The 27,344-nt window shown below is 41.8% G+C and overlaps 1 protein-coding gene and 1 pseudogene across 1 annotated transcript in view; both read right to left on the bottom strand.

Annotated features, from left to right (window-relative positions):
- Window positions 1-12,514, bottom strand: part of Slc25a21 (solute carrier family 25 member 21) — a 480,447-nt gene extending 467,933 nt beyond the window's left edge. The window contains exon 1 of the mRNA XM_052738572.1: window positions 11,860-12,514. Within this exon, the coding sequence (XP_052594532.1) occupies window positions 11,860-11,926 (67 nt within the window). The 5' untranslated portion in view covers window positions 11,927-12,514. The remainder of the gene's footprint in view (window positions 1-11,859) is intronic.
- A 3,803-nt stretch (window positions 12,515-16,317) lies between these two features.
- Window positions 16,318-17,685, bottom strand: LOC128110615 (motile sperm domain-containing protein 3-like; annotated as a pseudogene).
- Window positions 17,686-27,344: the final 9,659 nt, after the last annotated feature.

Below are 27,344 nucleotides of genomic sequence, written 5' to 3' on the forward strand. Positions count from 1 at the left end.
ATAGCAATGGGTTCAACTATACAACAAAGAGAAAATGGCATTTGAAGGTCTAGTAATTTCAAAGTATGTTTCCTGACGGTCTTTGGAAATCACTAGAGCCCAGCTGAGTATCAATCTCATGTTATTTCTACTGTGTTCATTAGCAATGTGACTTTGCAAACTTACAGATGGATGGGAGTGGCTTAGCCCCCAAACCTTGCTGCGGAGCCCTAAACAGATGTTAGCCTCTGGGGAAGGAAGAGACGGTTTTCTTTAAGGGTGTGGCTTTAAAGAAAATATATTCATGGCCAGTTCACAACACAAATTGGACTCATCGGGTTATTCTTAAAAAGAAGACAGGAGACGGGAATGAGTAGGAAGTGGAGGGTGACCTGGGAAGATCATGGGGAAGAGTAGTGGCAGATGTTCAAAATATACTGTATGCATGCATGAAATTCTCAAAGAACAAATACTACATCTTTAAAAAAATAAAAGAAGTGTGTCTCTTCGGGGAACAATGAGGTTGCAGAGGCAGACCTGGGAGTCACTGCAAATAGTTGCAGGTCCGTCGGAGGGCAGATGACCTTTGTCGGGGAGACAACAGACAAGCCTGTGGAGAGTCAGCAAAGGAGACCTGTGGGGATATTGTGTTCCCCAATATATTGTGCACCCTAATAAACTTATCTGGGGTCAGAGAACAGAACAGCCACTAGATACAGAGGCCAGAAAATGGTGGCACACACGCCTTGAATCCTATCACTTGGGAGGCAAAGATCCATCTGGATCTCTGTGAGTTCAAGGCCACACTGGAAACAGCCAGGCATGGTGACTCACGCCTTTAATCCCAGGAAGTGATGGCAGAAAGCAGAAAGGTATATAAGGTGTGAGGACCAGGAACAAGAGCTGGTTAAGTTTTTAGGCTTTGAGCAGCAGTTCAGCTGAGATTCATTTTGGATGAGGACTCAGAGGCTTCCAGTCTGAGGAAACCGGATCAGCTGAGGAATTGGCGAGGTGAGGAAGCTGTGGCCTGTTCTGCTTCTCTGATCTTCCATCGTTCACCCCAACACCTGGCTTGGGTTTGTTTTTATTAATAAGCCATTTAAGATTCATGCTACAGAGACCATGAAGGACTCAAAAGCTGCATGTAGTCCCAAAGACCGATTCTCTGGAGACAGAGCCCACAGAACTGCTGCGAACTTAAAGCCAGCCTGGTGCATAGTGAGAAGCTGGACACCCCAGCTACAGATTGAGAGAGACCCTGTCCAAACGAATGAATGAACAAACAGAAGAAGGCTGTAAACAAACCTCAAGAACAAGCGTAAGAAGAAAAATTATAAAATATGTGAACTTCTACCACTATGAGATAAAGTTGAGAATGAAAAATGGCAGGTAAAATTTTCAGCAAAAATAGGTATACCAATTATAGTAAGTTGAAAGTCAAGTGAGAAAACTTTCAGAGAGGTTGACGATGGAAGGAAAAAAAAGACCATAAAACCACAGATTGGGATGTGAGTTTGAGAGACACAATATAAGGGAAGTTATGAGACTCTCTGTATCCCTGTACAAGATGTACCTAGCGGCTGGGGAGTTGACTCAGTGGGTAAAGTGCCGAGCAACCATGAGGACCTGAATTTGGATCCCCAGGATCCATGAAAAAACTGGGTGGAGTAGGGTACTTTTCTGTAACCCCAGCACATTGGGAAGGGGACTTGGGAGAAATAATCACTGACCATCTGGCCAAAACTGCTCAGTTAGAGACCCTGCCTTAAAAGTTAAGGTCGAGGGTGATAGAGGAAAACACTGGGGTCAAACTCTGGTCTCCACACTCATGAAGGGGTGATGGTACCCCCACACATGTGCACATATACCACACACATACATGCATATATACATGTACACAAGGGGGTGGGGAGATATGTTTAAGTGCTAATCCTTGGTGTCTGTGAACGCGACCTTATTTGAAAACACAGTCTTTGTGGATAAATCTTTGCAGATTGAAATGAGGACATACAGGGTTAGAATGGAATTTATAAGAACCCTGGAAAATCTGGACATAAACACAGATAAACACATAAACTAGTAGGAAGAGGATGTCATGTGAGGATGGATTCAAACACTGGCCTTACATATCTACCACTAAAAAATACCAAGGACTGGTGGAAACTAAGAGGGGCATACAGATTCTCCTGTATGCCCCTGTCTTGACAACTTTGATTTTAGACTTAGCGCCCCAAGTATTTTGAAAGGATAAACTTCCTGTGACACTGTTTTGGCAGCAGTAGCAAGTTAATATAAACCTCTAAATAACAACCAAAACTCATGATCTTCAAAAATATTTAAGCTGGGTGTGGTGGCGTAAGCCTTTAATCCCAGCACTAGGGAGGCAGAGGTAGGTGGATCTCTCTGTGAGTTCAAGACCAGCCTCGTCTACCGAGTGAGTTCCAGGACAGGCTCCAAAGCTACACTGAGAAACCCTGACTCAAACAAACAAACAAACAAACAAAAATATTTAAAAGGCATAGAGATTATGATCGGATCAAGATTCACTAATAATTGACACTACAATTTACATATTCTAATTACTTGAAAAGTAACAATTTTCCAGTTTAGATATAATACCAATGTAAGAATAAAAGCAAAGGGATAAGAAAATCCACAAGAAAAATCAATTTAAAGGCTAGAGATACAGTTCAGTGGTAGAGTGCCGGCCTGACATGCAGTTCAAACACCACCACAAAGAAAAAAATTCAGCCTAAATGTAGTAGGAAATTCCTTAGGAGTTTCATGATTCCATTCCTTTCATTCACTCATTATTCATTTACATTTAAAGAGACATCACGTAAACCGTACGGATGTCTGAAAATGGGCCAGCAAATGGCTCAGTGGCTGAAGGACAAGACTGGTGGGTGACCTGGGTTTGACCCTTTGGACTAACGAAACAGAGAATCCTGACAACTGCAAGTTGTCCTCTGACTGCTCCATGACGCCATGGCACATGTAGCCACACACATGCACACACACACAACAGACAAACTAAAATGTAATAAAAAGTTTAAAGATACTTGACAATGACTCGTAACATCTCTTTTCAGCTTGGAGTCCTGAAATATTAAGTTGCTATGGTAAGCCTCTCACCAAGAAGTGACAGATTTTAGACCCCAAGATACTTTTTACATCGCTTACTAAATAGCTGAAACAAAATATTGTTCCAAGCACTGTCGCAGGCGTCAGTCTTAAAAACGATTAGAACCTGTGACTATGTCTCTCTTGGAAGAGGAACCTAGGAGTAAATGAGTGTTCTGTGAGTTAGCCTCTTGTTATTTACTCCTTCATGTAGGTCACAAACATTTCTCAGCCTCTACAGTGTTACCTCTGGAACAGAGTTGTTAATACTCTAGAAGGGCAGGAAGGGTTGGTCTAGTGGCCTATCTCTAAAACATTGGGGAAAGTTGTTTTATGTCAACCAAATAGTGTACCCACCTAGCGACAGCAGCAAAACTTTTCAAGTATCACTCACAAGAAAACAAGAATTTTTTTTTTGAAATGTAATTATGCAACTCCTGTTTTGTTCTTTAATTCGTATTCTGAAGACAAGATTTTTCTTAGCGAGACAAGACTACATTTTAATGAACACACACCCTTTAAAGGTATTTTATAATTAATTTGAGCAACAGAGCTGCTTCCTCCTCTGTGGTGAAAATAAAGGGGAATTGTTTTTGCTCCCTAATGATCCAGATAATGGGCTCCAGTCTCCCTTTGAAGTGTCACCGGGCCTCACCTGTTTCACTACAACCTGCTGTTTATTATCCAACAATTACAGTTCCCCAAATCCTGAATTTCCAAAGGTGTCATTTATCCAAATCACATGTGTGCCCCCTTTGCACTCATTCTGAGAAAGAAATTTCCTTGATCAAAAATTTAACCTTGATTACCCCCTGGTGTATTGGCCCTTTTATTACCTACTACAAATTAAAATCCAGAAGACTTCTAGTGTATGTACCATTAATGCATTACCTTTAAGTATATTTAAACCATTATGATAGGGTAAAAAAAACAGGAAAAATATTATGAAAATGAAGCATTTAAAGTATGGAAGATCCAGAATTTTTTAAATGACGATTTGAAATTATTCTATATCTTTTAACCATTTTGGTTGGAAATCTTGTACTCTTTTCCTTTTAGAATAAGAAATAATTTTATATGCTCTCAGAATTAATCTCTTAGAGGCCTGTCCACGAACCCCATGTTTCTTCTCCCCAGAAGGGTCTGACACTTTACTCTCATTTGCTGAAAGTTGTTAATGAGATTACAATTCTCAAAGTACTTGAACTATATTTAGCACAAAGTCAGAAAATCTTTTTTTTTCCTCCAGAATAATCTGATCAAACAGTTAATTTCAAACAAAGCAATGGCTTCCAGGAAGATGTACAAAGTAGAATACAGAAATTGATGAAGACCTGGGGTGTATGCCTATACATCACAAAGGGCAAGGATGAGGCTGGGAATAAGGAGGAGTGGACAAAGCTGTTGGAGAATCAGTGTCAGACTCGCACGGTGACCCTGTATGAGGGGAATAGGCTCTAGGGTGGTATTATGGGTAGGACTGGAAGACTTGAAAAGAGGGAATTTCTGAGAGACTGCAGAAGGGCCCTAGGTTTGCCAATGTGAATGGGATTCAGTATGTACCACATAGTCCAGTGGAAAACTTACAAGTCAACCGGAGAGACCTTAATAATAGAAAGATGTCCCAGGAAACCAGAGCCACTTCATCAGAGCCCTCGGGAGATTCTGAATTTGGGTGCCAAAGCTTCGGGAGAGTTTGGGGAAAATAAGCATCTGAGAGGACAGATCATACATAAAATGGAAAGAAAGAAAGAAAGAAAGAAAGAAAGAAAGAAAGAAAGAAAGAAAGAAAGAAAGAAAGAAAGAAAGAAAGAAAGAAAGAAAGAAAAAATGAACAACACCATGGGCTTTCAGAGCATGTAGAAGGGCAGAAACTAGTCATTAGGGAAAAAGAGGCAGAGCTGGGGAGATGACTCGGCAGTTGAAAGAACAAACTGCTCTTGCAGTAGACCTGAGCTCAAGCTCCAGAATCCAAATTAGGCAAACCCCAGGCCTCTGGCCTCAGAGGGTACTGGCATTCATGCATTCATATGCACATACCCACACATGGAGCACACACATATACATAACAGAAAACAGTAATAAAATAAATCTTTAGAAGAAGAGGAGGAGGGTTATCTGAAGTGAGTCAATGATCCTAGCTAGATCCAAGTAAGAGCTGTCCATATGAATGACAGTGAAGCCTCCTAGAACCTGGTGATATGAAAAATGGGGTTTTGAAGCTAAGGATTCCAGTGTGTGGAATTCGGCCATTGTTGTTGTCATGCTTGCTGGTGGTCATAGGTAGCTTTTTAAGCAGGGAAAGAATAAGGAGGAGGAGGAGGAGGAGGAGGAGGAGGAGGAGGACGACAAACAAAAAGAAATACAAGAAGTACAAGAAGAAGAAGGAGAAAGAGAAGAAGAAGAAGAAGAAGAAGAAGAAGAAGAAGAAGAAGAAGAAGAAAAGGAGAAGAAGAAGAAGAAGAAGAAGAAGAAGAAGAAGAAGAAGAAGAAGAAGAAGAAGAAAAGGAGAAGAGGAGGAGGAGGAGGAGGAGGAGGAGGAGGCAGTGCTTCAGGATACTCAAATGTTGAGTATGGGCTACTTGCTCCTTTGTCCAGAGCCCTTTTCAGTCCAAAATGTGGGGGACCTAGATGGATTGGCATTAAAATAACTAGATTTTATTTTGGATAAAAGTAAAACTTGTTTCCTCTAGATAAGCATAATATTATTTAGTGAACACATTAAAAGAATTATATTTGTAAATAAAAGAATTTTTAAGAAATGTGAACTACTACGAGCTACAAAGAGTAAGAGAGAGTACACATGTCTAGCAATGAGAATGACAACATTCCCTCAGTCCTTCTTCAATCCCTAATTTCCTGTAAAAATAGTTGCATGATTGTGTAACCAGAGGCATGTTACTTATTCTCTGTGTCCTTCTGGAATAGGAATTATGTTGTCTGCCTTGTGGAGCTGTGAGATTAAAGATATTAATTCTTGTGCTGCTTAGGACTAAATGGCATTGAATACCCAATGGGCATTAGCCTAGAACTGACTAGCATGTAATACTCAACAGGCATGTGCTAGTTAATGTATGTTAACTTGACATAGGCTAGAGTCAGCTAAGAGGAGGGAACCCCAATTAAGAAAATGCATTTTCTTAATTAGTGATTGATGGGAGAGTACCCAGCCCATTGTGGATGGTGCTATCCCTGGGTTGGTGGTCCTCAGTTCTATAAGAAAGCAGGCTGAGCAAGCCATGGGGAACAAGTCAGTAAGCAGCATTCCTCTATGGCCTCTGCATCCACTCCTGCCTCCAGGTTCCTGCCCTACTTGAGTTCCTGTCCTGACTTCCTTCAGTTACAGACTATGGGTGTGGAAGTGTAAGCTAAATAAAACCTTTCCTCCCCAAATTGCTTTTGGTCATGGTGTTTCATCACAGTAACAGCAATGTAAACTAAGGCAAGGCATTAGCCTAGAACTGACTGGCATTTAATATTCAATAGGCATTAGCCTAGAACTGATTGGGATTTAATACTCAATGGACATTAGCTAGTTTAATATTTGCATTATTCACATGTTAATGAGAAGGTAGAAGAACTTAGAGAGGAAAACACTTGCAAAATATTTATGGGAAAAAATTCTCAAGCCAGATTTTGGGGAATGCTTAATATTGCAACAGAGAAAAATGACAGGAACACATGCCAGGCATTGGAAATAAAGGTATAGGCAGCTTATTTAGCAGAAACCAAATGAAATGTATGTAAGAAAGATGGAAAATATGCCTGAAAGCTAACAAGAGGGCACATTATAAGGGCTACAGAATTCATTCTCTTCTCACCTCCATGTCCACTCTGACCCACAGTGAAAGCCAAAACCATTTTACTTGCCACTGTCTGCCATATGGCTTGAACCCTGCCACTCTGTGGAGTACTTTTGCTCAAAGGTCTAACAGAGTACTTTAAAAAGCCAATAACCTGAAGCCTATCTAAAATGTAGATTCTGATGTATCACACTTGGAAGAAGCCCAAAGTCCAACATTTTAAACAAATTTCCAGATGCCATTGTACTTATTTGTTTACTGTTTGCTTTTTTAGATAGAGGACCACGCTGGCCTGTAACTCAACAAAGAGTAGCCTGCCTCAGCTTCCCAAGTGTTGAGATTAAAGGTGAGTGTCACCAGACCCAGCTGGCATCATATTTCTTACTGTTCATCCACAGGAAATGCTCTGAGTAACAAGGATGATCTCTGACCCTCATCTTTATCCATTCTGCAATGTTGGGCCTTGAGTTCTCACCATTGACGTCTAGGACTCACACATTTCAACATTATGCTACTATTTGAAGCTAAGAACATAGATTTAAAGAATAGTTTGAATAAAAGCAAACGGGCTTGCGGGAAAGGCACAAAGTAAAATAAAGTAAATTGATAAAGATGTGAAGGTCAAGCACACCTACAGGGCACCAGGGGGAGGCTGCCCACTGCAGGAAGGAGTCGCTAGCTGGAGGCTGGGGAGTACATCAGTGGCCTCTGGCAGAGGTATTGTGTTTGCGGTCCACGGCGAGAAATGAGTCTGGAGGCCTTCTACAAAAGAGTTAGACTTGGAGAGCCAGAAATAAGAGCCTGGGAAGCAGGAGGAAGGCCTTATAGTTGGTGCCATGAAAGAGGATTCTCTGTGGACACAACTTAGGAGTTCCCTTTATGAGGACATCTGGCAGCTCTCACAGCCCAAAGGTTCTGAGGTTTAGATAGAAAAGTCCTATGACAGGTTAAGGAGAATGACCATGTGCATAAGCCAGAAAGCCTGAGAGCACAGATTATTCCATAAAACAAATTTAATACAAGGGCTGGAAAGATGAAGTTGAGAGTACCTGCTGCTCTTACACAGGACCAAGGTTCGGGTCTAAGCTCCCATGTAGGGCAGTTTACAGTTACCTGTAACTCCAGATCCAGAGAATCAAACTTCTAGCTTCTGTGGGCACACACATTTGTGCATACACACACACACACACACACACACACACACACACACACACACACACAAAACCCTAAAACTAAAGTTATTTTTTTAAAAATCCAGTGCATATTGACTTGCTTGAGCACAACCTGTACCACTTACAGGCCACAACCTGTAAGACAAAGTTACTACTGGTAGCAATAACTAGATATATACTACAAGATCTGGCTATAACTATAAGCCCTAAACTAGGCTTTAGATGCATGCTAAGAAACTGCTAACCATCAATACCTTTAGTCTTTTAAAGGCAAACAGCACAAGATATCACACAGTAAAAGAGAGATACATTGTAAAATAAACTTATTACCCTTTCCATGGTGTATCTAGTTTTTCTAGCTTTCCTCTGAAATTCCCCAAGCCACATGTACCACCATCCAATGGGGATAGCTATAGTTAATTGATAGAGGTGGGTTCCTATCAACATTGGGTAATTTGGAATCTACCCCTATTTTGAATTAAAAACCCCCAACTCTGCTCCAGAAATGTCTTTCAAGAGCATGAATATTTGGAAGCTGTTGGACACCAAATTCTAACCAATGGAATGAAAAACTCAAAATAGCAGTTAACTGTGAGAAACAAAACTTCTCCAGGCCCTAAGATGACCTCAGAAAATATGTCAGGTTGGCACCCTTGCAGCCTTACACATCTCCACATAAGGCAGCTGGCATGGCACACCAGTCTATTTGACAGAAGACCCAGATTGCTCCTTGTTGAAAAGAAGATAAGGGCTAGAGAAATAATTCAGTGATGAAGATCTTCCAGAGGAGCAGAATTAGATTCCCACTTGGTGGCTCACAACCACCTGTTACTCAAGTTTCAGGAGGTCTATCACCCCTTGTGGCCTCTTTGGGGACCACACACACACACACACACACACACACACACACACACACCGCACACACACATGCACAGAGCTCAGACATGCCTGAAGGCGAGATACCCACACACATTAAAGGGGGAGGGGAGATAAGCATCCCACCTGGTAAGCTGCTGAAGGGTAGTTTTTCTCCTACTCTAGTGGAAAGATGCTAGATATAGCTTCTTATCCATCATCTTAGTTTTACTTAAACACAAGACTTTCCATCTCGCTCCTATTTTGGTGACAGTTTTTGATTGTAGCTAAAGTCTATAAAACACTTTGGCTATTGTTTAGAAGGAAACCATCAGCTGCAGAGGCCAGATACAGATCTAGTAGTCTCCTTTGTACATTCTTATCTGGAACTCCAACTAACTACACAGTTGGAACTAACGCCATAAAGATTTGACTTTGTTGTCTGTTTGACTAACAAACAATCTCTATCCATTTGGGCTTGACTATTTTTTTTTTACCAGTCAATACGTTTGGAAGCATGGCAAACCACAGTAACACCGAGTAGGGATATAGTGGCACTAGTATTAGTCACTATTCTCCTGCCTTGAGGATATTGGACCACCTAGCATAGATGAGATGAAGAAATGTCACATTCTCCTGAGTGTTCCGGTCTCTCCAAGAAATGACACTAGACCTTGAATGCCATGAGACACTTGGATCTTCCCAACAAATTCCTCCAGTTTCTTTACTTTTTTCCTCAAGAGAACATTCTTTTAGAATATATTTTTGACCTCTGCAACCAGAAGAGGATTATAACACTCAGAAAGAGACAGATGCTAGTGTCAGAAGTCTAGTGTCAGAGATTCAAATGCACCTTATTTCTATAAAAATTCTACCTCTCAAAGGTGTTTTTTTTTTCTTTCTGGCCCTTGCTGTAGTACAAGTAACAGGATTGACCTGTATTATTACAGTTTCACTAAATATACAATTTTATTAATATGCTTTTAAAGGCCAAGAAGAAAGTATGACTTTCAGGATGATGAAAGTATTAATTACCCTTCTTATGTATCAAGAACGCCACAATATAAACTGTATAAATCAACCAGCCTACTTTAAATTTATCTTATAAATGGCTTACCATTTATTTATATTAACTGATTAATTCATGCTGTGGGATGTCTGTATGGCAAATGTGTTGCTGATTGGTCAATAAATAAATCACTGATGATTTGTGGCCAGGCAGGAAGTATAGGCGGGACAAGAAGGAGAATAAAGCTGGGAAGTGGAAGGCTGAGTCAGAGAGACACTGCCAGCCGCCATGATGAGAAAGAGCATGTGAAGATGCCGGTAAGCCACGAGCCATGTGGCAAGGTATAGATTAATGGAAATGGATTGATTTAAGCTGTAAGGACAGTTAGCAAGAAGCCTGCCACGGCCATACAGTTTGTAACCAATATAAGTCTCTGTGTTTACTTGGTCGGGTCTGAGCGGCTGTGGGACTGGCAGGTGAGAGAGATTTGCCCTGACTGTGGGCCAGGCAGGAAAACTCTAGCTACAAATTCCCATTTACATTGATGAGAATCTATGACGGCATCAAGACATCAGTGCCAAATGCTTATCCAAGAAGATTTAGCATAAATAGGATGAGAGTCTGGTCTGCTTTTTGACGTTGAGTTTTACTATGCCTAACACTGTGATTATACAAACCAACAGCGATGCCTGTAAGTCGCTGGGCATAGTTTATGATGCTTAGCCAGCTTCACTTTCCCTCTGATCTAGCTGAGTGTTCTTTGCTCAGGATCACAGAGTTGGAATCAAGCATATATAATATACATATAAAAATATAAAATATATACATATAAAATATATACATATAAAAACAAATGTCTCATTTTCATAACTATATCATCTTAAGAAAATATGCAGATTCTAAGTGACATAATCTGGATGCTTATGGTATCCCTGAGATGCAGCCAGTTCATGACATATAACTAGTCATAATTTGAAGGAATCCATTATTAAAAAGTTTAAATTTTCTTGAAAACAAATGTTACTAATCAAAGTAAGTATTGGCCATTGTCTAGTCATTCTTAATATTATTTACCATTGTTACCGTAATAAAATGTATTAAGAATAACTACACTTACAAAATTGTTATGGCCTAAGTTAATTATGGTAATTAAATTATATATTTATAATTAAAATGCATCATGGTATATGAGATCAAGTTTCCAACCAACTTACAGTATCTTCAAAATGTATGCACATAACTTGATGGTGAGCAACTTCCTCCAGCTGCATTTGACAGTAATTATTGCAAAGACGGGTTTTAACAGCTCTTTTTGTAAAGCCTCCCCCCCCCCCCGCCCCCGATAGCTCTCCACAAATTAATGTGAGTCGATGACATCAAAGATGTTCATATATGCTGGCGTGCGCGTTTAATTTTAATATACCTATTTATAGCATGCATATACCCCCCCCCAAAAAAAAAAAAAAACCACAGTATCCAGTAAGAATTCCTGTGAAGAGAGGCAAGATTTATGTTACGATCTTCTCTCGCTTGGAGCTTGGAAGAAAATCGCTAAGAAAGTTAAGTAAGACGGAACTGGATCCTTTTCACGTAAAAACAGCTGACTAAAGGAAGGCGAAAAAGTGGGGCGTGGGAAGCTTCCTCGAAGTCCCAGTAAGTTTCAGGGACTGGCGACGCTTTTCACGCCATAGAAACAGAAAAAAGCAGGAGGAACCCGGGAGCAGAGCAGCTAAGTGGGGACTGCGCCCCAGAGAGGACTCGGCCGCCACCACCGGCTGCTCGCCTCCTCTGCTCTTCGCTAACTGGGTGGAAGATTTAGGAGGACGCCCACAAAACTTCGCTGGAAGGCCAGGCTTGGGGACGTTGCGGGGTGGTGCGGTGGGGGAGCGGCTCGCGCGCGGGGAGCCGGCCGCCTTACCTGCAGCCCCTCCGGCCACGACCTGCCGGGAAGTCTCGCGCAGCAAGCTGACGTTGGGGGCCGACATCTTCGCGGCTGGAGGACCCGGTGCCCGAGTTGCCGGAGCGAGCTCCTCCGAAAGCCGCTGCTGCCGATGGAGACCGGGCCCGGTCGGTCCTCGGGCTCGACTCTTCCCTGGGCGGCCGCGGTCCAGCTAAAGACGGCGGTTAGGGCACAGGCTCGCCGAGAGGTCGCCGGAGGGGGGTCCGAACCTGCCCAGCGCTGCCCGAGGCTGCGCTTTCGGGGGCGCCGGAGGGGAACACAGGCAAGTGGGGGTTGGGGGGAGTTGGCTTGAGCTCCTAGATAGGGGCTCACAAATTTGCCTATCAAGACCTCCAGCAGAGTTTGTTTAGCTGCACGGGCCGCCTGAGATAAGGACGGGGAAGCAAGCAGCTGCAGCAGCAGCAGCAGTAGCAGCAGCAGCAGCAGCAGCAGCAGCAGCAGCAGCAGCAGCAGCAGCAGCAGGCGACCCTTGCCCTCCTGGCGGGCTAGATTGCAGTCCAGTTCCAAAGAAGGGAGAGTGAATAAATTCCTCCAAGTTAGTGATCCAGAGATTGAAGGCCGCAGCAACGAAGTCACAGCGGATTCCGACTTGAGACGTGCTATCATAGTAATTTTGCCAAGAAAGTGGCTTTGGACATTTATCTCATGCCTAAACTGAGTTTTACTTAAAAGTCATAAATGAAGGCCTTGCTATTCAAATGTTGTACAGGCAGTTCACAGGTTCACTAGGCAGCACACAGGAAGCACAATTTGACAGTTTGTCACAAAGCTAGGTTCTGTGGGATTAGGGCCTAGAAGCCTGTGTTCTCTATAGTTAGAAACGTTAAGGCCGACCTGAAAGAGGGACATTAATAACCTAGTTATTTCTTTTTACAAAACGTGTAATTACTCATACTAGCCCTTTAGAATAACTGGCAAAACAAAACTACCAGTTAATACCTGTTAGTAAACCACAAGTTGCCTACTGCAATATAAGAGAAACGCAGGATTCTGATATTTTAGAACGCTGTGTTCACCACACCCCTGACAGGCCCGAGATGATAAGAACTGGGAGACTGTGGAAACCCTGTTGCTACTATTTCTAAAACACAGTGTTTAATACTAAATATATGTTTTTTTGTGCCATATAAATTGCCATTGTTCGCTGTCAAAAACTTGGAATATGTGCAATTTAATATAATACAATCAAGTCAAATATACAAAGTATTTCTTTAGACTTTATTTTCATTTCTTTGAGCCATTAAAGAATGTTGGTGATAGTGAGGCTGGGGCATGGTGAGGAACCTGCCTGACTCCATTTTGAAGGCAGGAGCCATTATACTGTATTGTTAAAAATAAGCTTCTACTCACTGAAAGGGCTGAGTTGCTCTCTGTTTCCTGGAACCTGACCTCCCCCAACCCATGACCTTGACTTGTTTTTCTTTTTTTTGGTTTTTCGAGACAGGGTTTCTCTGTGTAGCTTTGCGCCTTTTCCTGGAACTCACTTGGTAGCCCAGGCTAGCCTCGAACTCACAGAGATCCGCCTGGCTCTGCCTCCCGAGTGCTGGGATTAAAGGCGTGCGCCACCACCGCCCGGCTTTTGACTTGTTTTTGAGAATACCCTGACCCTCCCTAGCCCTCCCTGACCCTTCCATACCCTCCCTGAACCCTTCCTAATCACATGGTGACCTCATGATGTGGGTTGTTTTTTTTTTTTATATATATTTTTCTTTTTCTGTATTTCATTATTGCCTCATTGTCTCTCTTCCGTAAAACCCCTCATGATTTTACTCCTTAAAAGGGGCCCAAGAAATGGATTCAGGGCTGCTTTCTGCAACCGGACTTAGGAGGCAGTCACTGGCCAGCTCTTGGGTGCACTCCAATAAAAAAAAAATCAAGCTTGCTTCAAATTGGCTCCAATTGTGGCAGTGGTCTCATTCTTGCCATTGGGATTAACAATGGCCCAGTCAGTGAAGTGCTTCCCACTGCAAGCCTGAGAACCCAAGTCCAGACCCCCAGCACCTGTAAGATGGGTCTGGAATCCTAGCACCGGGGAGGCAGAGACAGGTGGATCCCTGGAGCGGTCTAGTTGGTGGCTCTAGCCAAATCGGTGAATTCCAGGTTCAGTTCAAACAATTGATACCTAACAATAACCTCTGGCCACCACACACTCTTATTACATGTATGTACCTGCTCACACACACACACACACACACACACACACACAACACCACAGGTACACACACAATTTGTGTGCCTGGGTTGCCTGACTAGAAAACTTGTGTAGTCTGAGGAATTGGGAAAACTTGCAGCTTACATGATTAAGATACACAGAAATAGCTTCTCCTTTTGAAAATTGCCCAGTTTGAAAATGTTCACCAGTACCAAATGGTCAGTCCTGAAAACATACATGCATGCATACGAGTAGCATTATACTGACATGATATGAACATGTTACAGCAATGAAGAAAAGACATGAATTTAAAAGAGAGAAGAGCTTAGAGGGAGGAAAAGGAAAGAAATATAATGTAATTATATTAAAATCTCAAAACTGAAAGAACTAGTAAAAAATAAAAATCCTAATGGCAAAAATTAAAATGTTTGCCAAAAATACAGTTTTCTCCCCCGCCTCACCCTCTCCCGCTCCTTCTTTTGTTGGTCAATTAACTAAAAAGGTTGTGAGAACCCCCTTTTTTTTTTACTAATTAAATATGGGATCTTATATAATGTAAATCACTTATTCAACAATATTTAGAGTCTATTACATATTAGACAAAGGCCCAGAATTTCAGAGCTGATGAAAAATATTTCCTTCATTTTTTTAATGCAGAAATTGCACATTTTTTGTCAAGATGATACTAGGAGTAACCACAGGCCAAACACATTCCATCACACAGGACACTAATGATCTCCCCCAAATTCATTCTATTCGTATGTAAAATATAGACTTTTAAAGAGTCAACACAAAACCCTTTTGTATTTATTGTGTGTGCACTGTGTGGATGCGTGCATACTGCAGCACACGCAGGCCAAAATACAACTTGTAGTGGTTGGTTTTCTCCTTCCACCATGAGAGTCCAGTGATCCAACTCAGCAAACTCAGATCAGAAGGCTGGAGCAGTTGCGTTTACCCCTGAACCATCTCACAGGCCCCAAGCACAGAATTAAAAAAGAAAAAGTCATGACTATTAAATCCCAAGGTGCCCACTCAACCAAACTATGCAGTCACTCAAAAACCTTAAAAGTTCGGCATTTTCCTAGCACTAACAATTTTAACATCAAACATCTCGTAGTGGATTGCATAATCTAGAGGAAGAGATCCTACCCTTTTGCAATGTAAACTTTGATCTCCCTGGATTATTTCAGACTAATACTTTCAAGTCACTATTTAAAGGTAGTTTATTGATGCCATTGTGTTCATGAATAAGAATCCTGCTCTCAGAAGATGAGTATGGATTTGCGGTCACACTGACACCACCACCACCCCAGTCTCTCTCTCTCTCTCAACCTCTTTGGCTAAGAAAATTCTCTGAGTAAATTTATGTAAGATCTAATATCACATAGAATCCAGTCTTAGAATTCTACAGCAACTGAGATAGGCCCCCAATGTAATAGCACTCTAGAGCTTGGGGTTCTGTTAAAGGCCCATCAGAGCCAACAAGTGCCCACTGAGTTAAGGTTGCTGATGACTGAATATATCTTTGTCTGCAGCTAAATGCACCCAAAACTGATTTTGGAGTGATAGAAGGTTTAGAAAGGCAAAACTAGTAACATTTGTTTGATCTCCTGTTTTCAGATGCCTTCAACAATTCATCATATTTACACTGTTTTTTTAAATAATGTTTAAATGTACTAAGACTCAGAACAAAGCTCCTGAAGTATCAAGCTTATCGTTTTAAATTATTCATTCACCTGATCTTGGTTGAAAATTACAGAATTAGTCTATTTCTGCCACCGCTACAACCTCGGTGTTGTTGAAAACTACATTGCTGTTAATGAATAATCTTTCTTTTTTAACTTCAAACCTGCTATGTTAATACCACAATAGAAACCAAAATCAATACCACGTGGAGACTCTCACATCTTACCAAATTTGGCTGCCAGCTTTCGTGTGCGGACCCTGAGGATACTTCCCAGAAGAGCTCACCTCAATAGTTCCTGGTCTCTTAATAATCACAGTTGATTCATCAGCCCCAGCTAATCCCCACCAATTATTCCAGCAAAGGTTTTGCTTCTACAGATTTTTTTTTCATGTGTTTTGTTCAACTTGGAAAATGAGTATAAATCCCAGGGTGTTTGCTGAGGAGGAGGCTGGCAACTGGTGGATGGGCAACCGAAAGGAGGGAGAAGGGGCCGGGTGCAAACATGGCAGTGTCTGCTTCAGGTCCCTGCCCTCAGAGGAGACGGTGGGTGGGTGGGGTGGGTTCCGCTGAGAGCTCAGATCCGGAGGAACACCATGGTGAGGAGGCCTAAGATGTACGCTGCCACCAGCTTCTGTCCCAGGGACACATGCAGGATTGGGGGCAGCTGGATGCCAAGTTCGTTCTTCAGTGGCAGTAGCAGGAAGGCCACAAAGATGATACCTGTCAGCAAAGAGCAGGAAGGAGATGGTGGACAGCTGCTGAGTGGCATTCTTCTGAAGGTGTCTGGCTGGTCCTGCCCACACAGGAGGCTGGATGTTGGCTCAGAATGTCCCTGAAGCTCCATGGGGTACGCTGGGGCCCCAAGAGCAGAGGTGATGTCTCTTTGTCCAGCCACTCATCCCTCAGCCCCCTTCTTGGACAGCCCAATGCAGAATCAGTCCCGGACGTCATAGTGGCTGGTGGTCGGACCGCGTGCCTTATCACAATGTCAATGCAAGCCTGAGGCCTCACGTACTCTTCTGCATTGGAATACTGTATATTTGGCAGGTGCTGTATACAGAATTTGGAAATGAAGTGGGAAAGACAGGTCCCGATGGAGGAGGGGAGTTCTGGGGCCCCCCGCCTAGGGGCCTCGGACCCACCATCTCCTGGTCCTGGGGTGCCCCACAGTGCATGCAGACTCTAAGCAGTCAGACATCCGAGTGCAGAGTTAAGGGGCAAAGAGAGCCTTGGAGCACAGGGCTTGTGGTCAAAGTTTCCTCCAGTCGACTTGTGGCCAGTATAAGGGCGCCATCTTCCCGAGAGTCCCACTTCTACAGATTCTTAATCCAAAGCACCCCGCGAATGGTGGCCCTGATAGAATCTTTGCTTCCCTCTGAAACTTCGCAGGCCAGGTCACCCTTGTTTGCACTTCTCTTAACGTTTGTCCTTTCCAGGCTCCCATACGAGTCCCATTAAGTTCTGAGGACTCAAAAGCTTTATCGACCCCAAATCGCCAACAATCTTCTCAAAAAGAAACATCATGTTTCTCACAGAAATACTCTATGTCCCTGTTTCCATTTTCTGTTTTAGTTTGGTTTCTATTGCTGTGATAAATTCCATGACCAAAAGTAACTTTGGGAAGAAAAGATTTATTTCATCTTACCCTTCATAGTCCATCATCAAAGAAACATAAGGCAGGAGTCTGGAGGTATGGAAGGGAAACACAGACCACAGAAGAGCATTGCTTACTGACTTGCTGCCCCTGGCTTGCTAAGCTACCTTTTACAGTCCTGGACCATTTTCCCAGAGGAAGTACCGCCCACAGTGGGGGTAAGCGCTCTCATATCAATCACTAATGAAGAAGATGCTCCACATACATGCCCAGAGGTTAATCTGATGGATGCAATTTGGTTGAGGATACTTCTTCCCAGATGACTCAAGTTTGTGTCAAGTTGACAAAAAAAACTAACCAGGACGCCAGGTAACCAAAATAGCCCAGCCTGAGAATCACAAAAATAAAATAAAATAAAAATAAAACTGAATAGAGTCTAATGGTCCTATTGGGTACCATCAAGTGTGAAGACATTCATCATAGAAGTTCTAAGAAAATATATATAGAAAATGAAAGATATTTTAATAAGAAATGGCCAAAATTTTCTCAAATTTAATGATAGGCATGGACCTGCTTATAAGTTGAATTGGGCTGCCCATTCATATTTTATAGTCCTAACACAAATGTAATTGTTTTGAGAAGAATATTTTAAGAGATAATTAAAGCTAAGCAAGATATTAAGGACCTGGGAACCAATCCAATAGGTTTGGTATGTTTGTAATAGACACTAGATTCTTCTCTTCCTCTCTCCCTCTCCTTTTCTTCCTCCTTATTTTCCTCTTCCTCTCTTCTCCCTTCTCCTCTTTCCCATCTCTTTTCTCCTTGTCTCTGAGAAAAGCCGTGAGAACATATAAGGAAAAGGTGACTTTGGTAACCAAGAAGAGAGGTCACACTAAAACCCAAGCCTGCTGACATCTTTCTTCATCACCGATGGCCTCTCAGTACAAGAAAACTGAGCAAACATGTTACTTTATACAGAGAAAAACCCCCTCCCTGCTAAGGTAATACCTGTTCAAAGTCTTGAACAAAGTGAGGAAGCCAAAACACGGCGATATCTAAGGGAAAAGAACACATGGTAAGAAGGGGATGCTTGGGATGCTCAAAGACATGTCAAGAAACCCAGTGTCTTAAGATGAGGATGACTGAGAAAGGCATTAGGAACCAAGTAACCATGAAGACCAACCACTGTGATCTTTGAACTAGGACTTTGGTTTCTATTTTTAGGAGTTACAAGGAGCCATGACGAGGCTTGGAGATGGTTGATAGCACCTGAAAGGATCATAATGGCTACTGTACCATCATCCTTGATTCCATTTATAAGCAGTGTACCAGCCTAGACTGCCAGTTTTAAAATGCCATGTCCGATATGACTGCCATGCCTTAAATATATTGGTAGTTTGGGTAAAGGTCTCAATCCCTTCACATATCAATCTCGTCTGTAAATAAGAAACTGTTAATGTGAAATTAAGTTCTCTCCTTGGTCTTTCACTCCAGGATTCCAAAAAATTTAAGTAGATTTCACTATTATATTTGTTCTTTAATTAAAGTAGCAATTCTCAGTCAGGGGTGATTTTGCCCATTTGGCTATATTAGGTAATATCTGGAGACAATTTTTAATATTATAAACAGGGAGGGTATTTATAACAATTTATAACCCTCTTGACATCTACAAGATAGAGGCCAGGGATGCTGTTACATGTCTAAAGCCTTCAACAAATAATTATCTGCCGACAGCACTTTTGATGAGAAACTCTGATTCTGAGAACAGAAAATTTGCACATTTACTTGTGTTTCTGTTTATTTTAGCTGCTTTCCTGATTGCAGATCTTGTAGAGTTCCTGGTCCACTGACGATTATTATATGACACTATCTATTCTGAAGAATTTTGTGCCTTTATGCCTTTTGTAAGGGTATAAAAATTAAAATTATAAAAATCTTATTGCCACTGGGCAGTGGTGGCACACTTGGAAAGCAGAGGCAGGTGGATCTCTATGAGTTCAAGACTGGCCTGGTCTACAGAGTGAGTTCCAGGACAGCTAGAGCTACACAGTGAAATCTTGTCTTGAAAAACCAAACCAAACCAAACAAACAAACAAAATCTTATTGCCAAGAAGAGTATGGAGGCACAGTTAAGCCTTTCTGGAAACACCCTCATTGATAATCATTTTGATTAGGTTTATTCCTAGGTATTTAGGAATATGTTTGTTTTGAGACAGTCTCGTTGTAGCCTTGACTGGCTCTGAACTCATTATGTAGACCAGGTTAGCCGTGGAGATCTGCCTGCCTCTGCTTCTGACTGAAAGGATTTTTTGACAAAAGGGTATCCTGGTAATCAGAGAGCCAAGAAATGCCACAAAATCATATCACACAATAAACCCCACACAAGGGATTTATTGAGGGATGGGAAAGGCTGTCTCTGAGTAGGGAGAGAAAAAATAAACCAGGCCATGATGGTTCAGGCTTTATAGGAGGTATGGAACATGTGCACAAGGAAAATACAAGACCATGATGACAGTAGAAACATGTCATATTGGCTGTTAATGATGAAGAGCTGCTGGCACTGAGTCACTGAAGTCAGGGTGGAGGTGGGGCAGCATCTGGTTCTGGAATATGGGTGGTTCTCAGTTGACCAACATTGACTGCTAGGATTAAATATGTGTACCACCATGCCTGGCACTCCTAATTTTCCATTGGAACCTCTAGCTCACCCCTGCACTATCCGGAAAGTCCTCTCTCTCTCTCTCTCTCTCTCTCTCTCTCTCTCTCTCTCTCTCTCTCTCTCTCTCTCTCTGTCTCTCTGTCTCTCTCTCTCTCTCTCTCTCTCTCTCTCTCTCTCTCTCTCTCTCTCTCTCTCTCTCTCTCTCTCTCTTCAAACACCACTCACTCAGAGAGTCTCCTAACAAAGAAAAGGCTCCAAAAAGCCCAGTTCTGCATTCTGGCAATTATTGCAACTCCCTCCCCTGTTGCTGCCAGCAGACCAAATCCCAGCTCAACCATTCAGCTTTTGACCATACTTGGGTACAAATCCAGCTTTTGCCAGACACATCACCATCCCTTGCCTACAACCTATAAAGTCTCCTGCTTCAGTTTGGGGGCACAGCTTCTCCAGCCTCAATCTCTGGGACTGAAGAACTCACCTGAAAGTTGCTTTGCTCAACCTGTTGTTATATTTTCAATTTGACTTGATCTGGCTTACTGCATTGGTGGAGAAATTTATTATTGGGGGGCAGAAAACTTATTACCTAGGTATTTTTAAAGCTATTGTGAAGTGTGATTATCTTCCTGATTTTCTTCTTCACTATGTTCATTTTGGTATATAGAAAGTCCTATGCTAATGATTTTTTATCTTGATTTTTATAATCAGGTACTTTGCTAAAACTATTTGTTAGATCTAAAAGTTTTCTGGTGGAGTTTAAAGACCTTTTAAGTATAGGGCTATATGCTTGCAGTCTACTCTTAAGGCCATAAGAGCCATTTCTAGCCCTTACAGGAAAAAAACAAAAATGCAATTCAAATATCAGGCCACAAAATCACAAAATCCCACCAATCCCTGAGCTTGTCCCAAGATTAGGCCACAAAACCCCACCCATCCCAAGCCACTCTCCCCCAAGAAACCCTATATAAAGCCTGCCTCCTGCTCAGTCCTTGTTGCTTCTCTCCTAAGCAGAGGCAGCCACCCTCGTATGTCTTTCCTAAGAAACCTCTTGTCTGAGGTTTGTTGTGTGGTGTGACTGTGGTATTCCTTGGATCCTGATTGCCAGGGCCTTTCCCTTCAGAGCTGCAGTCCTTGCTTTGGGGAAACCTTTCCCCTCAGAGCTGTAGCACTTACAACTTGTAAATTGTGATGATGTGGTTTCTTACTGCTCATACCTCACTTATTTGTGTCTCTTGCCTTATTCTGAGATTTCAAAAACCATATTGAATAAAGGGAAGGGAAGTGGGCTGCCTCTCTCATTACTGATTTTAGAAAAAGAAAGTTTTCAATTTTTCCCATTTAGTATAATGTAGGCCACATGTCTGTCATATTTAGCCCTTATGTTAAAGTAGGTTCCTTCCATTCCTAGTTTCTTCAGAGCTTTATCATGAAGGGAAGTGTATTTGTCAAAGGCCTTTTCTGCATTTTTTGAGATGATTTCTGTGTGTTGGATTCCTTTTAAGTATCTTCTGCAAAGTGAATGTGATGGTCATGAATTGCTTTAGTTTATTGTCTTTGAAGGTTCTCCATCAATTTTGAAAGATTATTTTTTTAGGTTATATTAATGTCGGAATGTATTTACTCACAGAGCTTGGAATATGTCATTGTATGCTTTCCCAGTTTCTGAACTTTCTGCTGAGAGGTCTGACGCTTACAAGCATTTCCTTTCACAGCTTTTGACATTATTTATGTGCCTTAGCATTTTAACTCTAGCGTATAGTAGAGAGGTTCTGTTTTGGTCATGCCTACATGGGATTCTAAATGTCTCTTGTGCTTTGTCTTAGTTACTTTCCAATTGCTCCGACAAAACACCATGACCAAGGCAACTTATAAGAGGAAGGGTTTATTGGGGGTTTACAGTTTCACATGGTGAGTCTCATGACAGAGAACATGGAAGCAGATAGGCAAATACAGTCCTGGAACAGCAGCTGTGAACTTACATTCCCCCGCCCCCACTTTTTATTGAAAATAAATTATTTTCTCACATAATATATTCTGATTGCTCTTCATCTCCCTCTATTCCCACCAGTTCCTTCCCACCTCCCCTCTCATCCAAATCCACTCCTTTTTCTGTCTTTCGTCAGAAAAGAACAGATTTCTAAGAGATAATAAAATATTACAAAATAAAATATAATAAGCTAAGACAAGATCTATCATATTGAAGTTGGACAAGACAAACCAACAGAAGGAAAAGAGCCCAAGAGAAGGCACAAGAACCAGAAATCCCCTCATTTGCACACTTAGGAAACCCATAAAAACACTAAACTGGAAGCCATAATATACATGCAGAGGACATGGTGTAGACCTTTTTAGGCCTTTGCATGCTACTTCAGTCTCTGTGGGTTCATATAAGCCTTGGAGAACTTACATCTTAAGAAACAGCCATGAAGTAGAGAAGTCTTATTGGGAATAGTTTGGGCTTTTGAAACATCCTGCCAGTGACACACCTTCTCCAACAAGGCCACACTTTTTAATCCTTCCCAAACAGTTCCAAGAACTGGGGACCAAGCATGCAAATATATGAGCCTCTCAGGTCCATTCTCATTCAAACCACCTCATGCTTGGATGCTCATCGTGTTCTCTAGATTCAAGGAAATTTCTGGTGTAATCTCATTGAATGGGCACACTATGCATTAGTTCTTAACTCAGCTCCTTTTCTATCCCATGTATTATGGTCAAAGTGTCCCTCTATAGTTTAATGTGTCTGGCCATTTCGTCCCCAACGAGTAGCACTGTTCTAGGAGGTCATGCAGCCTTTTAGAGGTAGGACCTAATAGGAGAAACTGAGTCACTGGAGGCTGAGTTTTGTAGTTTACAGCTGAGCCTCCCTTCTGGCCCCGTTCTCCATCTTTGCTTCCCAGTTACCAACGTGATGTGCGGCCACAAATTCCCACGGCCATGGAGTCATGAACTACCATGTCTTTATTGCCGTGGCGGACTGTATTCCTTGCAAACTGTTAGCTGTAACAAGCCCCCTGTTTTGTAAGCAGCTTTGTCAGGTATTTATTATGATAATATGAAAACTAAGGAAAACATCATCAATTCTTCTTTTGTCTTTTCACTCCGTTCCAGAGTTCTCAAAGTTTGCGGTCATGGTTAGTGGTTTGTCCTTCCTTCCTTCTTTCCTTCCTTCTTTCTTTTCTCTCCTTCTTTACATCCACACAATATTTCCTAAAGCCATTGATCATTTTTAACAGGAGACTTTTGTGAAGCAGGTGGTGGTAGCACAGCACACCTTTAATCCCAGCACTCAGGAAGCAGAGGCAGGCAGATCTCATTTTTTTGTAAAGGTAGGCTTTTGAATTCAAGAGTTTTAACTATTTCAGCATTTTCTTTGTATTCAGTAATTGAAGCATTTTGGCTGTGGTTTTTAGGATGACTCATCTCACCTTGACTTTTCATGTATTTTCATGTTTCTGTGTTACAAGTTGTGCATATATTGGGATGACTATTGATTTGGAGGTCACCTTTTCTTGAAGACACAAATCTCCAGAAGTTTTCTGAGAGGAGAAAAGAAGCTGCTGTCAAAGCAACACACCAGACCAGACTAGACCAGACCAGCTCAGATCAGACCAGAGAGAAAGACAATCAAAATTAGTGAAAACTACTAACTACCAAAACACAGCAAGAAGAAGGAGAGAAAACCCAGGAGATGGAAAAAATTGATTGTACAGTGAAGAAAATGCACTAAAAATTAAATATTTATAAAGCAGAATGAACTACAAACACAAATATTTAAGATAAAATAAAAATAATGCTAAATATATATATATATCAAAAGATAAGGATCATAATAAATAAAAATGTAATTTCTCAAATGGTAAAGTAGTGGACCAGCTCCTTTATTCGAGTCTGCCAAGTGGAGTGGATGAAAGTAAAAGATGGAATCTTTTCTCTTCTCTTTCAGGATCATGCCCAGCCCAGAACAGTCAGGGCTGCTACAGTTTGGGAGCTTCCCTTTTCTGCATGCAGAACTTAGCTTGCCTCCCCTGGGGCTGGGCAGTTTCCCACTTGCTCCAGAGTGTGCTTTGGGTTGGCTCATGTCCAGGACAAGGGATGTATCTCAAGTGCACTCGAGACTGGAAAAAGCAAAGTGCTGAGTGCTAAGCTGGAAAATCCATCTTTCCTTTCATTTCCTACTCTTCATTCAGTGGCCTATAAGAAGGTTGAGGGTGTGGAGCTAAGTACTTGGACTGAGCTTCAGGGTCCTTGGTCCTGTTAGCAGTAAACCATGAGGCAGAGAGGCACTTCAGGCCTGGAAGCCCATGCCTGTAGATTCTAGGCTCTTGGTCTCTATATGATCCTCAGGTTGGTGGAGTTTGCTTCTTACTCCAGAGGGCAGGGCCACCATCCACATTTCCCTTCATAAGGTCTTGCTGCCTGAACTCGCCATGTCCACCTCCCACTCAGAGGCTGTGACTGTCACTAGGTTCTCTGACTTGGAGCTGTTTTGTATTTTCAGGCCCACAGGGTAGTTCATTCTCAAACAAGAGACCTCCTCGCATGATAGTGCCCGTGTAAAAGCTGCTGAGATGAGGGAGTGAGAGAATACACTAAGCTTCCAAAGTTGACCAGTCATACCAAATTTTCCAACTGGGTTTGATGCTTATGGGAATTGCAAGCATATCCTAGTCTCTTTTTGTCAGGGTCTCCTCCTGACATGTGATTGAGATTGATGTGTTTCTTCCCCTGCTGGGGGAAGCCAGAGTGGGAGCACACACTGTTTCCTCCTCTTCAATGCATAGCCTTTTGGTTTCTCTGTTTATCTCTCTGGCCCGTGCCTTTCCATTCTGAGTATCTCGCTGGCCCAGGCTTATCCTTCTTTACCTGGCCAGTAAATGCTCAAGTTCCAGTCCTTACCCTCTTCTCTTGTTACCTACTAGACATTCTTTTGGCTACCCAATTCCATGGTTTTCGTTATAATTGCATGTACTGATTGACATTTCTTATCTGTAGTCTAGACTTCTTCACTGAATCCATACTGTCTGTACTTATGCCTGTTTTACACTCTCAATCTCACTAGAAACCCAAATTGAACTTAGGTAAGATTCCATACTCTGAGATTCTGTCCATGGCTCTAACATCCTTATTATCCTTCAATACTATTTCACTCTTAAATTCATCTTGACTTCTATCTCCAAGTCTTTCAAAATCAGAACAGCCTTCTTGCTTCCAAACTCTCCTCATATTTGTGTTTATTATCAACAAACTCTTATATTTTCAATATTTTAATTAGTATTGTCTCTGTATTTTCCCTTCACTGTTCTGCCCTAACTAAAACATGCTTTCCCTAGAAGACTCTTGTTTTCTTACTACCTTCTGGAGTGAAAACTCTCTATCTCCCATATTATCAAACTCCACTCTCACTTCAAAACCATATCCATTTCTTTAAGTTGGCTTTTCCATAAACATTTTAATCAACAATTTCTGTATATTTGACATGTATATGTTGTATTGAAATATGTATACATCGTGGAATGGCTTAATTGGACTACTTAGCACATTTATTTCTGCACATACTTTTAACGTTCTTATTTTAAACAATATATTTCCTTAGAAATTTTAAAAACATAAAATTCACTGTTATTAACTAGCTTCACCATGTTGTGTGAAAATCTATTAAATACATTCTTCCAGTTTAACTGAAATTTTAGCCTGCTATAGCTTCATAGATTTTGGCAGAAAGTCTGAGGTTCCTGGGGCAGATAGCAATAATTTTACTACTCATGACACAATCAGCATCTGAGCCTGAGAATCTCATCATGTCGGTTTTCCCTCCCTCAGCTTCCCTGGAGACACTGACGATGCAATCTCATGCACATGGTGCATACATAACAGGTTTGTCAGAACTGAGGTTCCAAACCTAATAGGGAATGTATCTGCAGCTTCACAACCTTTTCCCCAGAGGAAGATGTTACCTTTATTGTGCTGCCAAGATACGTGTCTGCCCCCTACACTGGAGTGAAACATGATACTTGCCATCTGAGGCTATTGACTACACAATGTCTAAAAAAAAAAAAAAAATGAAAGAAAGAAAAAGAAAAACAAACAAACAAACCCAGTCCAGAACAACAGTTGTCCTAACACACGTAGAGATGCTAGAGACACATAAAGAATTGTCTCCCAAGATACACCCCGTCAGCTCCAGTGATCTTCCCTTAGCCTACATCTGTGTGTGTGTAGGCTATCTGTGTGTTGTGTGTGTTGTATATCTGTGTGTTGTGTGCGTAGAGTGTCTATGTGTTGTGTGTGTAGTGTATCTGTTTGTTGTGTGTGTAGTGTATCTGTGTGTTGTGCGTGTAGTGTATCTGTGTACATGTTTGGCAGCTAGTTTGAATTCTCAACTTGAAACAACCTAGAATCATGTGGGAAGAGAGCTTTAATGAGTGACTGTCTAGACCAGGTCAGCCTGTGGACATGTCCGTGGGGAACTGTCTTGACCCATAAGAAGACCTGCCCTAATTGCAGGGCAAATCCTCTTGTGGCAGCCCAGGTGAAAATACATGGAAGGCTTCCTGCTGTTTTGTTCACTGGGTCTTCGCTTTCACATTTGTTTCTCTCTGCTCTTTACTGTGGATGTGATGTATGCAGCTGCCTCTGGTTCTCTCTGTCTCTAGCTCTGCCTCCATGACTCCTCCACAGTAACAGACCATAACTTGATATTTTGAGCTAAAATAAGCCCTTTCTCCCTTAGTCACTTTTTGTCAGGGTATCTTGCGCAATAACAGAAATGAACCATGAACCTAAAACACCATGATTTGGGGTGTGATCACATGCCTAGAGGTCAGAGGTCAATGTTAGGTGTCTTCTTTTGTAACTCTCCACCTTATTGAGATTGATACTGAATCCAGGGTTTACTGATTTAGCAAGGCTAGCTAGCCAATGAGCTGCAAGAATCCATATGTCTCTACCTCCTCAGTGCTAGGATTCCTGGAACAAACTGCTTTGCACGTCTTTGCACATGGATGCTAGGGAACCTAACTTGGTTCCTCATGCTTGTATAAGAAGCACTTTACTGAGAAAGCCATCTCCCTGACCCTGAGCCTACTTCTTGGCTTTTTCTATATGGACCTTGTCATCAGCAACATCTCCAAAACACTGATTTTAAACATTCGAACTTTGAATGTCACCTCTGTACTTCTAATACTTTTCAGAATTACACTCTTCAGTTTCAAGTGTTTTAATACACAAACTCAGATAGTTCTCAATAACTATCCTCCTTACTTTCCACCTTAACCTAGCAATAGATCTATCATTATAATCAATTCTCTGCACTTACCTCTTTCTACTGCTGTTCTAAACCTTCAGAATC

Source organism: Peromyscus californicus, unplaced genomic scaffold, assembly GCF_007827085.1.
Source record: "Peromyscus californicus insignis strain IS unplaced genomic scaffold, ASM782708v3 Scaffold_15__1_contigs__length_86483966, whole genome shotgun sequence".
Taxonomy (NCBI): domain Eukaryota; kingdom Metazoa; phylum Chordata; class Mammalia; order Rodentia; family Cricetidae; genus Peromyscus; species Peromyscus californicus.